The sequence below is a fragment of the Callospermophilus lateralis genome, chromosome 9 (assembly GCF_048772815.1).
Source record: "Callospermophilus lateralis isolate mCalLat2 chromosome 9, mCalLat2.hap1, whole genome shotgun sequence".
In the NCBI taxonomy this organism is placed as follows: domain Eukaryota; kingdom Metazoa; phylum Chordata; class Mammalia; order Rodentia; family Sciuridae; genus Callospermophilus; species Callospermophilus lateralis.
Genome location: NC_135313.1, coordinates 62,195,215 through 62,212,746, shown reverse-complemented (window position 1 = coordinate 62,212,746; position 17,532 = coordinate 62,195,215). Strand labels below are relative to the sequence as shown.

General features: G+C 39.7%; 1 protein-coding gene across 1 annotated transcript in view; it reads right to left on the bottom strand.

Moving 5' to 3' along the window:
* The window catches only part of Stk39 (serine/threonine kinase 39), a 272,264-nt gene that overhangs the window by 197,285 nt on the left and 57,447 nt on the right, over positions 1-17,532 (bottom strand). Inside the window, exons 2-3 of the mRNA XM_076865573.2 lie at positions 15,767-15,879; positions 1,033-1,141 (exon numbers count right to left, since the gene is read on the bottom strand). Coding sequence (XP_076721688.2) covers positions 1,033-1,141; positions 15,767-15,879 — 222 coding nt within the window. The remainder of the gene's footprint in view (positions 1-1,032; positions 1,142-15,766; positions 15,880-17,532) is intronic.

Genomic DNA, 17,532 nt, shown 5'->3' with positions numbered 1-17,532 from the left:
TCTCCACATCAACTGAAACAATGTACATTAAGAATTCCCTGGAAGTCAAGTAAGTTAGACAGTTCTTTCTTCAGGAAGTCCTCTCTATATGCACAAGGTCCAATACCATAGCCATTAGCCACATGAGGTGAGTTAAATGAGTTAAGAGAAAGGGAACAGAAATTGAAGTCCCTTAGTCATGCTGCCACATTTCAAGGGCTCAAGAGTCACACCTTACTGGTAGGACATGGACAGCATAGCTACAGGACACTATAGTGTTAATAAACAGCACTCAAATGACTCAGTATATTGCAATGACCTGAATAATGTTACAAAAGAAGGGGCTTAAAAAGAAAGGACTAGGTAGGGATGTAGCTTAGTGGTATAGAATTCCCATGGCATGAGTAAGGCCCTGGGTTTGTTCCCCAGCTCCAAAAAAGGAAAAAGAAAAATATTTTTGAAGAGAGTAAGTTGTAGCTGCAGAGAGGAACCTCTAAGGGCTTGAGTACATGGGAAAAAAAGTAGAGACCTTTAAGGCTGAGGAGAGGCTCAGGGAAGGACCTGGAGACATCAGAGCTCAAGAAGGTATTCAGGGGCCTAGGCTTCACCCAACCTAGAAGGTCGGGGTATGTAACCCAGGAAAAAGGGGACACAGATACTTCAGGAAGTTCAGCTCAATTATGAAAGGCTTTGAATAACAATACTAAATAATCTGGTAAGGCACAGTGGCCCATGTCTGTAATCCTAGCCACTCGGGAGTGTGACGCAAAAGTATCACAAGTTCAAGGCCAACCTTGGCAACTTACAGAAACCCTGTCACAAAATAAAAATTTCTAAAAAGGACTGGGATGTAGCTCAGAGATAGAGCACCCCCAGGCTCATTCTCAGAAAAGAAAAAGAAACATGAAATCTAGAGTATTCTGTTGGCAACAGTAAACCAAACAGAATTTCCAACTATGGGAGTGAAGGATCAAATGAAGTCCTCTCAGTTTATGCTGACTGCCACAGAAGGGGGAGGACGGAAACAAGCAAACAACAACAAAGCCCACTTACCTCCACTTAGCAATTTCATGACCAGCCAAAGTTCATCTTTTACCACAAAAGAGGTGTAATAGGTCACTACGTTGGGATGGCTGCACTGACTCATGGCTTGGATTTCTTTCTGCAAAAAGAACAAAACATGACATAGTACTATGGGGCACAAAGGGGGAAGCAAAATGCAAGTGAAGCACTGTTGAACACCTGGGCAACTTGGCTATTCAAAAGCGTCCAGGAGGGGCTGCCTGAGCCATGAATTCAGAGTAGTTACGGAAGGGCTTACTTTCATCCTTGTCAACTGGAAAACTCAGACAGTCCACTACAAGATGCCACAGAGTCTTGTGGGTCAGCCACAGGACAAGGGAAATTCAGATCAGCATATAGCCCAAATGACCCTCCAGTCTGCTAGCTGAGAGACCTGTTTGTGGGACAAAGTTCCTCCTCCCTGAATCAAAGGCCTTGGCACAAGTGAGTCATTAGGAGATGGGGATTCTGGTGCCAGCATGAACTCTGCTGGGTCTCATCTCCTTCCTCATCCAAATGGGGACAGCAAAACTGTCTGTTTCTCAGGACTGCTGTGACAGTCAATGAGAAAAGCATGTGAAAATGCTAGAGTATCATTTCCCAAACTGTCTTCCATGATAGATATTCCCTCCAGAAAAAAGAAAAAAAAAAAAAAAGAGAGAGAGAGAGAGAGAGGATGGGGCAGGTCAGGCAAAGTAAAATAAGCTTGGGAAATATCAGATAGTACATTCCACACTAAGAGTCACAGCCTCCAAAAGTCCTGTCATAGTTTAACCCGCATTAGCACAGCAGAAAAAGAATGCTTTATGGGTCACATTTTGGAAACATCGCTATAGAAAAAAATAAATTTTTTATGTAAAGACATAAAATGACAAAGCCTTGAAATAAGACAAATACATTTTTCTGCAGTGCTCAAGTTCAGATTGCTTTTGGTATTCTGTTTCCAGGCATTGCCAGAGGACTCCCATAAAGCTGCAGTCCAATAGTAAACTCTCTATTAAAGGTACTTACCTACCAGGGCAACTCACACTCAAGGTGCTGCCCCCAACCACAAGACCCTAAGTCATTGAAGGAACCTATTATGCATTCATGATGACAGAAAAATACATTGATGCATCCTATGAATATTTTCAATCATAATGAACTTCTCAAAGATTACTGATCAACATGTTCTAATATGGGCTGTTATATTTGCATATTTAATACTACCTAATCCTCAAATTACTAAGAAGATCTTGTTTGTCTGATAAGTTAACCAAAAATCCCACAACATGAAATGCATCTACATATATTTATATATAATATATTTTACATATATGTATATATATATACTTTATGTGTGTGAGAGGGTGTTTGTGTGAAGTGCTTCTTACTAAAGGCAAATTCCTGAGAAATACACTAACTTTTCTATTTTCTTTTCATGATATATTTAACATTTTTCCTCTATCATTCCTTTCCCCCATTTAACTGATTACAGGTTTTCTATATCTGACACTTTTTAATTCAACAACTCCCAGCCTTTGAACAAAATCTGAAACCAGAGGTCCAGTTTCCATCTGTTTCCAGTGTCATGTTCTGCTATCATGAGATGCTTCTGAAGGAGAAATGGAACACCACCTGGGACATCGCTATTCTAAGTCACCAGCATCCGCTCTGTGGGGGGATGGGCCATGTGGAAAGCCTGCAGCATTAGGCAGGGTCCAGTTTAAAGAGGTGCCCCATTGTCCACAAAAATGGACTATGCAGCTTCCATGCAGGTGTGCTCTAAATTCTCAACATTTTATATTCAATGTAAATGAATGTCTATCTTCCTAACTGCCAACTTTAAAATCATTAATCAAAATATACAATAAACAATCAATGTTTATGTGAAATGAGATTCTTTTGCATCAAAGCAGGACTGGGTCAGAGTCTATAAAAACACACTTTTTAGCCCTTTGCATTATATGGTTGTAGTATCACCTCCTACCCACTCAGAGTATCAGGTTCTCTGACATTGCAGTGAGCAAACTGTGAGTGTGTGAGAGTGTGTGTGTGTGTGTGTGTGTGTGTGTGTGTGTATTCAACTCTTTCAGATAACTGATGCATACAACTTACAAATTCTAAAAGGAGGGGAAGGAGGTGTCTCAGAGAAAGTACTGTTTCAAATACAACCACAGCAGCAGCTTAAAGGCAGATGGGAACAGAGGTGGGGAACCTGCCAATACATTTGCATCAGGCTCTAGGCTCACAACCTATCCCATCCATTTGACTTCACAGCCTTCCCATGTAGGAGAGCCTCTGATACCTAAGGATGAAACTTGCCTCTGGAGAAAACCTGGTCACTATGTTTTATGATACACCCCAAATTCAGGAGAGAAATACACTTAAAGGAAGAAATAGGTCCTCTATAGGACTATATAGCCCTTAGTTTACATATTAACCTTTTGTTTAATTGACTTCTAGAGAGATATAACAAAGTAAAAATTTGAAACATATAAACATTTCTTAAATTGAATATTCCTTTCACAAAATGATGCCCCCACCCCTACCACCATACACACACACCCCTCAGTGTGCATGAGGCCCTAGGTACAATCTCCTATACCAAAAGGGGGGGGGACAGTAGTCCCCCTCTACTTCTTTTCAAAACAGTGCTAATGTTGCTATTTGAATCCTCCCTTGGTAACAGTCTATCCACTAAATTACCCAAGCTTTTCCTAATGCACTAACTTCATTTATCTGGTTAGGAAAAGATATTTATTCCCTAATATACTCATTTGTTCCTATCCTTGAAAATAACTGAAGTATTGTCCAAAGACAAACAAACTGATATGATGAAAACTTTATAACCAGTTATTCCTACAGAAGGAATGGGTTCAAGCTCTTTTAACTAAGTCACAATCTATAGAAAAAGCATAATTTGGAGCAGAGTTTCCCAAAATGGAACATGTGCACCAGTCACATGGAGAGTTTAGTAACATACAGGTTCTAATTCAGTAGATGGAAAGAGGGGCCTGAGATCTGCATTCCTAACAAGCTTCCAAGTGATATTGATGCTGTGAGTCCAGGAACCAGACTTCGAATGGCACAGTGACAGACACTGAACTTTGGATAAAACAGAAAGACACTGGGGTTAAGGGAAGGTGAGAGGAAGAAACTCAGATGGCTTCCATGATGGGGGGTGGGGAGGGGCAGGGAAAAAAGGGCCAGGTGGGAGGATGGCCCAAGGGCACTGTGTAGCTGAGGCCACCCTAAAGAGAGGGGAGGGAAGCCATAGTTTGACATAGGAAGACTACAGTATTTAAGTGATTTGAATTTCACCCAAACAGACAATGGTAAAAAATTCACAGGGATGGACAACAGGAGATAAAAGTTGGAAGAAATCACAGAACTCTGATATCTAGGCAACAGATCTGCCAAGACCATAGTTCAGAATCTCACGTACTGGCTACCCTGCAAGTCCAGTGAAAGAAGACAGAGCTGTCTGTCATCAAGTGCCAAACCAAGCTGCAACACAGGATTTCATCTCTGCTCACACACCTTCAGCCAAAATGCATGGCAAGTGACATTTCATAAGAGTGGAAAAGGTGACCTAAAATGGGGTGGCCAGGACAGTGCCCTACCCATTTGCTCAAACTGAAGTGGCAGCCACAGAGACTGGTGGGCGGTGTGCCAGGGGAAGACAGGTAAAGGCCACCCACACACGGCTGCTGAAGCCGCTTGGCAAATTTTACAGAGCACAACATGGTGTGGCCTCTAAGATGTTAAGGTGGATGGAGAACACAACACATGTAAAGAATCCTATGCTGGAAATATGGTTTGAAGGGAAAATACCCGCCAAAACGGTGGGGGGAACTGTTTGAATAGGGTATTTATGAAAGATTTCCGTCTATGGCTATGTGACTTTTGTTTTCTACCCCCCAAAATTATTCCTATTTAAAGAAATAGCACTGTGGACAAGCAGGAAGTCTGATTAACAAGAATCTGATCCTCTGATCAGATTCTTAAAAACAGCTATACTCTGTCACAGTGGGCTCTGAAGCTTGGCTCTGCCACTGGCCTGCTGATAACCAGGCAGGTTATCCTGCCTCAGTCTTTGAGCCTCAGTTTTCCTTTCTGTAAAACAAGATTAATACTAGCAAGTGCACAAAAATATTGTGAAATAAGCAAAGGGAGATCCATAAAACTCCTTGCAGAAAACCTAGCACATAACACAAATGTTAAAAGTTAATTTTGTCTTCTATATTAATTCTCAGTTTCTTTGCTTGTTGATCACTAACCTCAAGTGTCCCAAGTTCCTGTGTTTCAAGGCACAAAGAGAGACCTTGGCAGCTGCACTGCCTTCTTCTTAGAGAAAGGTCACCTGGCACACTCTTTGGCCCTGCGGGCTTAATGCAGGGTTATGATTTTTTAGCTTCTTTCCTCTCTTAACACTGTCCCCATCTGTGTTTTCCTAGTGATTTCACCCTATGTTTAATTTATGCCACCTGTCACATTCTACATATTGTGGTAAGCTGCCTCAAAGTCTTTTAGAATAGGGAGTCGAATGTATACTTATGCAAAGGGTTTGGGGAAGAAGAAAGGAGAACTAATACAAATTTTAAAATATAAGGCTAAGTGTGGTGGTGCATGCCTGTAATCCCAGCAGCTCAGGAGGTTGAGACAGGAGGATTACAAGTTCAAGGTCATCCTCAGCAATTTAGAGATGCCCTAATAAGCAAGTTAATCAGATCATGTTTCAAAATTTAAAATATTTTTTTTTTAAATGGGCTAGGGAAGTAGCTCAGTGATAAATTTCCCTGTGTCAAATACCCAATACCTAAAAAAATAAAAATGAAAAATAAAGATATAAGGGGCCTGGCACTGGGGCTCAGCGGCGGAATGCTTATCTAGCAAGGGGGAGGCACTGGGTTCAATCCTTAGCACTGCAAACAAAAACAAGCAAATAAAATAAAGGCATGTGGTCCATCTAAAACTACAAAAAGAGTTGTTTTTTTTTTTAATAAAATAAAGATATAAGAATCAAGACACATCTAAAAGTCTGGTTTCTTTTGTCTCTGAGACCATGAGATTTACAAAGCACTAAAAGAGATTTTATAGTAGAGGATAGGAAGGGCAGCAGAATACAACAGACACTAGTATGGCAGTATGTAAAAAAGTGGATGTGGAACCGATGTGAATCTGCAATATGTATACAGGGTAAAAATGGGAGTTCATAATATGCTTGAATCAAATGTATGAAATATGATATGTCAAGAGCTTTGTAATGTTTTGAACAACTAATAATAAAAAAAAGAATCAAAAAAAAGATTTTATTACTGAAAGGAAAGAGTTTAAATGGATTCCAAATTCAAAATATTAAACCATATTTAACTAAATTAGCATATTTTCACAACTTACACAAATTCCATATAAATACTTCTTTATCAGATACCGGGTGGCAAAAATATCCTGTTCAACCTTCCTTAAGAAATCAAACCTGTTCAAGCTCCAACATTATGTGCAGTTAAATGTAAGGAAATTCTATTCCTTACTTTATTCTAAAGCAGTGGATCTCAACCTTAGCTGCACAATGAAATCACAGGGGAACTTTAAAAAATACCAATGCCTGGGTCCTAGCCCAGGGAGGCTGACACAAATTGGTTTAGGATACAGCTTGGAATGAAAATTTTCAAAAGCTCCCAGGTGATTCTCCTGTGAAGCCAAGGCTGAGAATCACTGCCTCAAGCTAAGCATCAAGATGCATTCTTCTTCCAGTGAAGTGGGGAGAAAAACATGTACCTACCAGGCACATTTCTACATTGCAACTTAATCTAAACATATATATGTAATATACACTACATGTATGCATATATTACAATTACTATCAAATAAAATATGAATTTCCAAATAGAAGAGAGAACCAAATACAACTTGCAATACCCTTTATCATTTAAAGAGTAAACAAGGGGGCAATCTACTTAAATAAAAACACTTCAGAAAGTCATTCTCCAGCTTGCACTTCCATAATGTCAGCATTATTAGGAAAGGCAACTTAATCAATATTCATAAATAACTAAATACTGTAAGTAGCATGATTTAAAATAAACTTCAGTGATTTTGAATGTCAGCCAAGTAATGGAATAAAAAGATTAACAAAACTCTTTCAAGAGCAATGTATTTTTCTGGACTGTCGTTTTCAAGCATTAAAAATGTCATTGTGAGGGCTGGGGCTGTAGTTCAGTGGCAGAGCGCTTGCCTAGTATGTGTGAGGCATTGGGTTCGATCCTCAGCACCACATAAAAATAAACAAATAAAATAAAGGCATTCTGTCCATCTACAACTATAAAAAAATTTTTTAATATCATTGTGAATTTTTTAATTATAAAAACGATACATTATTTACGCAGGAAACTGGACTCTTCTAGGGAAAAAAAAAAAAGCAGAGAAAACCCTATTCAAGGAAGAGTTAGTCAAATATTATCTGTACCACTTACAAATGAACCGACAAATTTCCCTCATTGCTTATCTCTATAATTATTTTCATGTGATTTGGTAACTGAGTTTATTCAAACATAGTCTAATTGGAGGAGGAATAGAAATAGGAGATGTCTAGGTATTTTGAAAACATATCTTTTATATGGGAAGCATAAATTCTGCAAGCCTTAACAAGTACTTATAGAGAGGTCTTTAAAATTAGACAGAGCTGTTTAATTGTAAAAATCTAAAGTGTCATGGAATTTGGAGGTCTGGGAAATCCCACAAAAGTAGCCAGGAAATCACAATGGTTAAACATCTACTTGCTAACAAATTAAAATGTACAGACCAGAGCTTAATTGGGAGCTCTGCAAAAAGTGAGAAAACTAAACAATTTGCTAGAAAATGTAGAAGCCACCAGTATACCTACTTTCTTCCAAAGAAATGGGGGGAGGGAGGTCAAAGAATAAAATACTGAATTTTTATTTTGGTTTTGGTGGTGTTAAAATGGAACCCAAGGCCTTACACATGCAAGGTAAGCACTTGACTACTGAGCCACACCCCCGGCCCTAAAATAGTGACACTGAAATGCTATAAGAAAACTCAGGGGGTTGGGTAGAGTGCTTGCCTTGCATATAGAAGGCACTGGGTTTGATCCTCAGCACCACATAAAAAGAAATAAAATAAAGATATTGTGTCCATCTACAACTAAAAATATTTTTAAAACTTCAGTGGTAGGGCTGGGGTTGTGTCTCAGTGGTAGAGCACTGGGTAGCAAGCAAGAGGCCCTTGGTGGAAGGAAGGAAGGAAGGAAGGAAGGAAGGAAGGAAGGAAGGAAGGAAGGAAGGAAGGAAGGGAGGGAGGGAGGGAGGGAGGGAAGGAAGGGAGGAAAGGAAGGAAACTCAATGGTAAAGAGTCATTTTTTCAATAACATAAATATATTTATAATATATATCATTTGATGTGTGTGTGTGTGTGTGTGTGTGTGTGTGTGAGAGAGAGAGAGAGAGAGATAACATTGTAGGGGTCTGAAAATTTTGTGGGAACTATCATGGAATGGGATTCAGATACTGTCATCTACAACAGCCTTTTGATCATTTAATGAACCGTGACAGGGAACACTTGGAAAAAGTCAAGTTGAAGATGCCATAAAAACAGAAACAGGAAATTTTTTTCTTTTCAGCCAGTCTGTATTGCTGGAGACCAAAGAGCAAACTTTCAAGACTGCTGCTGTATCTGGCTTCCTCAAGAAAGGGCTGAGAATGTGAGGGGATCTGTGTCTGTTCCTGGGCACTGCACCATGAGCCATCGGGGGTTCTGCCAGGGAACAACCCTCCCCAAACAGCAGCCCCAAACAGCAGCCGAAGGGGCAGAGACCCCTCCCACCTTCCCCTGAGCACCATGCAGTCCTTTTTAAAATAACCCAGGAAGGGACAAAAGCATTCATCTCCACCCAAACCTTTCCCATTTGTCTATGAGGATGGCACCGGCGAGGTAAAAAGAGTGAGCGTCATTAAAGGTATGTTCCGTCTGAGGGGTAAAACTACTCTGAAAATGAGCATGTGCTAGGTCTCTGTAACTAAGAACACACAAGCCCAGAAAAGTGTCTTTTGCCATGATAATTTCTGCTGACTTTTTTAACAGCATGAGATTTAGCCCTCTTCATGAGCCATTTCTAACCAATGTATAAAAAACACTTAAAAGTAAATTCAATTATGGTATTTAATTAGTATCTGAAGAAACTAGGGTATAACTTTTAAATTTGATGTTGCAAAAAAATGAAAATTGCTTTCTCCAAATGAATTATACATATTTCTAAGCTAATGCAACTTTAGAACTATAAAAATAAATTTGTTTTGCATATAAGTATTCATTCTCTAATTTCTTAAAAATGTTTTCATGTCTTCAAAATAGCCCCAAATTTTCCACTTCTAATCCTGCCTTCAATTGGATGATACTTAGATAAACACAAACACTAAATCACATGAAAATAATTACAAAGCTGAGTAGCAAGAAACAAACAGAACACAACTTAGTGGTTCAGACCTGAAACACTCAAAATAATACTCTATCTAGTGCAGCAGGCTTGCATTTCAGTGCTAGACCCTTAGTGTATACAGAGCTACAACAAGCAGCCAAACACAGTTTGTTCCCACATATGATGAGGAATGATGTGAGATATGAGTAAATGATTTACTAATTTGAACATTCTTAAGATCAAAAAGAATGGAAAAATAATCTCATAGTGCTCAGCAATAAAGAAGGCATACTTATTATACTATTTGTGGTCAACTTAAGCTGGAAGCTTTTTAACCAGTATAATCTTTCTACAGAAAAAACAAGATTTGCAAGGTTTATTCATTTGTTGTTATTGTTGTTTTCCTTTAAATCTCAATTGAAAGGAAAAGAGGGGCAAAATTTCTTCCTGGAGGACTTGCTTAGAGGCCCCCAAATATTATAAGTTCATTTAAAAGGGATAGGAGAAGCTTGTGTCAGGTCTTGGTTGGGAGATAACTATTCCCTTCAAATGATAATGAAACCAGGGAAGTATTTAGAACCTTATTCTCCAAAATAACCTACAAATCATAGCTAATCTATCCATTCCTCTAAGGGAGGGTAGGAGGGCAGGCAGATGGAGAGGAAGGGAGGGAGGGAAGGAGGGAGGGAGGGAGGGAGGGAAGGAGAAAGGGCTGGCACAGCAGGTAAGAGAGAAAAGAGAAATAACAGCAGAAAGCAAAAATGAGGGCAGTGGCTTTGTTCCGAGGGAAAAAATGCTTGCTGTATCTATACATCCCTTTAGAGAGATACAGCAAGATACCTTTAAAAAGATGATGGGGGAAGAGAGGGCAAATGCCAGAATGCATCCAGTTCAAGGCAACTCGATGACTGAAGAATTCTTTCACTATATACACAGAGGAAAGGTCAGCACACTGTGCACCCTGTCTTTGACTTACAGGTTATTCCCATACTACAATACCACAGTGACTTGACTCTATCCTAAATTATCAAGCATGACTTGCTAGTAACATGTAATTTTGCTCAAGTGAACTTAAAAACAGATTTTCAAATATACACAATCATAGAACTTTGGTGAGAAAAAATAAAATTTGGCCATAATTCCTCATTGAGAAAACAGGGACTGAAGTCCTTGGCAGGAGTTCTGTGGGGAGTCAGGAAAGCAGATCCCAATCCAGGGAGAATCTCCCCTCTGCCTTCAAGCCCAGCACTCATGGCTTCATAGAGTCACTGTTTCTTTGAAATGACTTTGTTTGCATCTGTCATCCATTACAACTAAAATATTTTAATGATCATTACATAATTTCATAATAATCACAACTATATTTTTGGCCTTCTTCCTTTCTTTGTTCTCACTTCTTTTCTTCTCCTTCTTCCTTTTTCTTTTCTTTTTCTTTTTTTTTTTTTTTTTTTAAGAAAATAATACTCTGCCTGGCCCGTGGGCTGTGATTTCTCCCATAAGTATATAAGTACAGTTCTCCTACCTCTAACACTGTAAGGTTTTAATGGTGTTGATGTATGTGTAAAGATGAGAGATTGAAGCTGAGTTTTTTGTGACTAGGAACCAAAGACACACTAAACGTATGAGAACTCAAGTCTAGAGAAAAAGGCCAAGAGGGATATGGTTAAAGCCTAAGAGTCATAAGGTAAGTAAGGAGATGAATCAAAATGTTCATCAATCCCGGGATAAATCAAGGAGAGCACCCTAAAGGCTGGGGAGAGTGTGTTTTAGGGTAAATCAAAAGAAGGATTATGTCATATCTATGGCATTTATTTTGGCACCCATTAAGAGAGGCTAAAAAGACAGATGACTTCAAAAAGGACTGATTGTCTACTCATGGAGTGAATTTCAAGGAAATCACGTGTGCTCTAGGGTAGCACCCCTAACATTTGAGGCTGACCACAAACACGAGAACCAAGCTCTTTCTAGAAACTTCAAGCAAGGCCATCTTTACATAGAATATATTAGTCTGCAAGACAGTAGGTCAGAGCCATTTAGCAAGTTCTTAAATTCCTATTGGAAAGCAAGGACCTCCCCCCTCAGTGGGAGACACACTGGAGAGCAGTAATATGTCCACTAACCTGCTAAACCATTACTAGGTAAATAGTAGAGAAGGAGGCAGAAAAATATCTGTAGCTCAAAAATATCACCAGTCAGGCTGGCATGATGGCACATGCCTATAACCCCACCTATTCATGAGGCAAGAGGATCACAAGTTCAAGGCCAGCCAGGCGAAGTTAGTGAGACTCTGTCTCAAAATACAAAATTAAAAGGGATGGGGATGGACTCAGTGGTAGAGTGTTTACCTAGCATGTGTAAAGCCCTGTATTCAATCCCCAGTGTTGCAAAAAGTCAAAAATAAATATCTTGCTAGGCATGGTGGCACAAGCCTATAATCCCACCTGCTCAGGAGGCTAAGGCAGGAGGATCCTGAGTTCAAAGCTAACCTCAGTAAAAGCAAGGCACTAAGCAACTCAGTGACACCCTGTGTCTAAATAAAATACAAAATAGAACTGTGCATATGGTTCAGTGGTTGAATATCCCTGAGTTCAACGGCTGGTACTCCCCCCAAAAAAAATTAAAAATAATAAATAAATGAATAATGAATATCTTGCCAACACAAAAGTTTAGATATTCATTTACTAGTCCATGGCTCCTCAAAGGACAGAGGCCCTCTTTGTTTTCCCATCACTGAGCTCAATGTCTAGCATGTAGTAGGGTTTAATAATTATGGTGTTAATAAGTTCCGGCTCTAAAACTATAAATATCTACTAAAGAGTGTTAGGATAATTATAAAATTAGTCATTTATTCCACAGTGGGACTGACAAAAGTGGGAATAACAACAAATATAGGATTAACAAATCTCAGAAATTATCAGTGCATCTGTGCTGGGTAATCAGGAGCATATCAAATAACCAGCAACACCCCATTAACCAGATCATTTCACCCTGAGAGATCAGGATCAGCTGAGGGCCAAATTCCACAACATAAGAAAATTCAAAAGAATTTATAGGAAATTTATAGCACCTCAAAAGAATGTATAGGGAAAGAATTTGTTTAGATTAATTGAATGCTACTCAAATCATGCCAAATAAAACATTTATTCTAGGAGTGCTCTAACCTAATCGCTGTTAAAGGCAGTTTTTAGTGAGTATACAACCATGCACTCCCACATAAGCACTCCAAACTTATTCCTTTAATGAGCCTAAGCACACAACAGAAATTCCACATCTGCCAAATAAATAAATAAATGTATCTTAGATACATAACTACCTTGCTTTTGAGAAATGTTACTCAACAGTTTCAGTTTAAATCACCAATTATTTAGTGCCAATGATCTCATCTAACTTTTCTTTTCCTCCCTTCAATTCTCAGAGAAGCGGGCACTGCAATTAGCACTTTGTTTCAGAAACAAGGAAGACCTGGATCTTTCTTCAGCAAAATGTGGAACCGACTCCAGGACCACAGGAACATGTGCTGACGGCCTGCTGACATAAAGAAGCAGGCTAAGGCCAAGTGTCCAAAACTATTGTATGGTATCACACCTGACCTCTGGACAAAGAAGGTGGGGAGAGGGCAGGGAATGGGAGATCGGGACAGAGGGGCTGGGGTGAGTAGGGATGAGGCAGGGATTGGGGGTTGGGAGGTGACACTTGCATCAAGAGAGGCAGTTGCCCCAACAGCCAGCAAATAGTTGATAATTGTGACTTCTATGACATAACACTTTCACAAAATAAAGACCCAGTGGCCATTGTTTCTTCGAAGAACAATGGTTTCCAGTTAACTCATGGCACAGTCTGTGAGATGATGCAGTGCACTGACCTGTATATAACACGCACCCGTGGATTTAAAGGATTATTAGGATGCCGGATGTCCAAACACTGTCAAAATGTGAACCCACAGAAATAATAAAAGTGCAAGCAACAGCAGTATTAGAAGTTGAAAGGATGACAGCAACTTTGCTCCACAGGATCTCATGTGTCAATAAACTAGACCACAAAAGTCTGGCAACCTTAGAAAGACTGTACTATAAGTTCTCTTTCTCTTTGTTTGTAGAGGACTTAGGAGTAGTACATCCTTAAGAATCAAAACCCATTCTTCTCTAAATATATCAAGACAGCAAAAGGTCAAATGTTCAAGGTTAAGGAAAGATCAAAGTAATAAATGTATTAGGTTTAGTATCTTTTCCTCATGAAAAATAAATAACAATGCATACACACTATATTACAACTGGGCATCATTGGGAGAATAAAAAGGATGAGAGAAATAAATTAACCATTGCTAATCGGCAAACTCATAAATCAGGCTAATGGAGCTAAGCATACAATCATAAAAATACCAGTCTCACACAGCTATGCTACGAGTACCTTCAAATGATACTGCTATAACTGGCCCCAGGAAAACCGGGAATAGGACTGGAATGATCATCTCCCTGCTGACCTCTGCTTGGACCCTTACATGGCTCCCATGCCCGGCAGCCAACTGCTGATGAAAATGTGGAGGTTGTGGGCAACTGAGGACTTAACAAATCAGAGACCAGAGCATCCATCTGGCCTAGGAGGCTGGTTCCAGGACCACGGGGTACACACAAGTGCACAAGAACTTTAAACATATTCCACAGAAATATTCTGCCAATAGCTGGGATCTCCAACACAGCACCCAAAAAACCACAAACATCAGGCGCTATTTCTTGATATAGCCAAACAGTGCATAAGTTTAATGCATACACCAATACTCCAAACTTTAAAAAAAAAAAAAGTTAATGTACATTTATGTGCAGCCACAGAATCTGAGGACTCTTAAAGGCATTTTAGAGATCTTCCAATTCAGTTCTTTTAAAACAACCCAGAGCTCTTGAAGTTAAAAACAAGTTAGTGGCAGAAGCAGGACCCAACTCTCCCCACAGTGTTTTCAATGCTTTTTCCACTCAGGGGAAGTGACCTTGAAAACTGGTTAGATAACAAAGTTACAATTTTATTGGTCACCACAATAATAAGAAATAGACAAGCATGCGGTAGCAATTTCCATAAGAGCAAAGCACAGCTGAAATTTTAAGAGCAAAAGTCTTAAATGTAGGTGGGCTTTTAAAATTAACAGTGAATTGTGGAAGCCATAGCTTTCATCTAAGTTTTGGCCAGCAATCACCCCCAGAGAAATCTCTGCATTATTGTAGCCTAATTTAAAATGGAAGGCCAAACAGATCTGGAAAAGTACAGCTTCATCCTTGTGCTTAATTTATACTATAGTGTACTGTAATTAAGCCCTAAATAAAAGCTATATTCTGAGTAAAGACAAAAAGCTCTTGTTAATGACATTCCATTCCCAATGTAGACTATAACAAAAGGCTTCTTTATTTGGAGCCAACCGTCATTATACTTTGTAGCTTGTATGGAGCTATTGGACTAATATTTGTACTGGGATTAGTGTTAGGATAACCAATCAGTTAACTCCTCCACCTCAGTTTTCTATTATCCTCAAACAAATGGCCAAAAGAAAAAAAAAAAAAAAGAAAAAGAAAAATTGGCAGGCAGAACGACAACTATATTTATGAGATTAAACTCTCAAACCCTTCACAGTTTGCTGGGCAACTAATAACCATTTGCCAAGCTGTTCATTTAATAATGAATCAGTTAAGCCAAAAGCAAAGCAAATGTTCCTCAACCAACCGATGCTCCTACAGTCACACACACACACACCAAAAAGCTCCAATTAGTTAAGCAACATCCTTCATCCCAAATAAAAAATGCAAGTTACCATGTCAGAAAAACAAACTCCTGCCATCAACCAAATGCAAGCTGCCATGCATTGTTTTAAACATCTTTAAATTGTATGTGATTTTATAATTTCTGAAATCCAAAAGGACTAAGAAATATTTGGAGGAGTGACTCCTATGTGTGCCATACACTTTGGAGGGAGGGCCAGAAGCTCATCATCCAACTCTGCAATCTGAAATCACGTGACTTCAGGCATCCTACAGAGTGTGCTCTCTTGATGCATAAAATAGAGTGTCAACACATGAGACCACTAGGATTACGCAAACTGAAAAAAATGCTGTTTGTCAAAAGCAAAGTAAGGTGAACATTAGACAACACAATAATAGAGCAAGGAAGTTATTAAGGGGAGCAGGGGAGTGGTGAGGGCTGCTTCCCAAGAAATATAGGTGTCAAGCTAGAAGATGACCCCAACTCACTCTGATCTTCTCCCAACCAACTCCGCACACCCATGGGTTAAGAAAGGGCAGCAGCAGACACCCCTTCTCTTGTACTTACTAATAGTTCATCCATACTGGTCTGGCATTTTTCCAAGTTGATCCGCTTTATTGCTACACGTTCTTGCCTGGGCTTGCATAGGGCAGCCTGAACCACAGCAGTAGCTCCACTGCCTGAAATGGAAAAAAAAAAAAAAAAGCAACATCAGCTATCATATGGTACACTGTCCAGCTACTATTTGTGATGCTTTCGAAAATAAATATCTATTTTTTTAATCTTCTAGTCGAGGAATTAAAAATGTTACCATTTGTTATGTTAGGTTCTAAAGTAATTATCTGGAGAGGGAAAAGGAAAATCTATGTTTCTACACAATGGATGACTGAAGACACTGTCACAAAGGATATGAGCATCCACATCATTTCCCTGCACGGGAAGACATTACTGTGCTCAAGTCCTGATATTTTCTAACTGCAGTGCTTTGCAGTAGCTTAGGCTCTTCTTCCACTTCAGCCCAAACCAAACCACTCCAGCCCGAGCTACTTCAGGACTTCCGTAAGACACTGGGTCAACCTATACTGTGCTGAGCACTCCTGGAGCTTATTCCTTCAGCGTTTACTCTACAAGAAAAACGGGATCAGCCCCAGTGTTCTCATGTCAACAGCTTTCAAGAATGCCAAGCAAAACAATGCAAATGTGTGATCACAAAAGCTTTAGGCATTCATGTGAATCTCCTATTTCTAAGGTTTCCTGATCCTTAGATGATGCACTCAAATTCCTAAGAGACAGTCATGTCATTATCCATATTTTATAAGAGTAAAATGTAGACGTGTAATGATTGGTGGCAGAGCACAAAGAGCTCCTAATTGGATTTCTATTCCACAGGGGCAAAAAAGCCCCCCGGTTAAGGCATCTTGATTCTACAAATAATACCAAAAATGTATTCTAATCACATAAATCCTCTAGCACTGCAAGACGCTAAGTAAAAGAAATAGCATCTTTTGGCCTTCCTCAGCTCTAACCCCCTTCAAAGTACAAGCTACATCCCCATCCCAGAAGGACTTCTCAACTTCAAATGGGGTTTCATCCTGATAACCCACTCTAAATGGAACATACCATGTCAAAAATGCATTGAGTACATCTAACTTCCAAACATCATGGCTTAGGAACACAGCACGCTGTGGAGTGCCGGTGCAAACCTCTCTAAAGGTTTTCTTCAGGAAACACTTCTCAAATGAGTCATTGGTTATCATTAAAAAAGAGAAAGGGGTCATTGGCCATGAAGAAGACAGCTCAGGGGGGTTAGCTTCCTCAGTACATGTCATAAAAAGGCATGGCTCCTGTAGTGCAAAGCAAGGCAGTCTGCCACCCCAAAGACACGCCCAAATGAGTGCTTGAGGTTGAGAGCTCCACCCTTTCTTCCTCCCTGTTGTTTCCTCATTCAGCTCTGACCCCCTTCACTCTCATGCTCCAAAGCCAGGTCTTAGTTCCAACACTCTTATTTTAGCAAAGCGCAATCTGTGTTCCCCAGCAAGAAGATTCCCTTGTCCTGACCACCCACCTTACTCATGAAAGCCACCTGACAAACTGGACATATCTAGCATTAGCCTCAGTTTATATGTGAGAAAACTGGGACTCGGAAAACGTGCCCAAGGCCCCACAGCTAATATGCACCTGAGCTGGGATTTTACTTTTTTTCCTACTTCCCCAAAACTAGAGCACACCCTTCCCTTCCTCCCTTGCTTTGCCCTTGCCTGGAAGATATTTTCTTTGGTCCTAAACTGTTCAACAAGAGAGAACCAACCTGGAGAGAAGGGTCATGTGAGCTC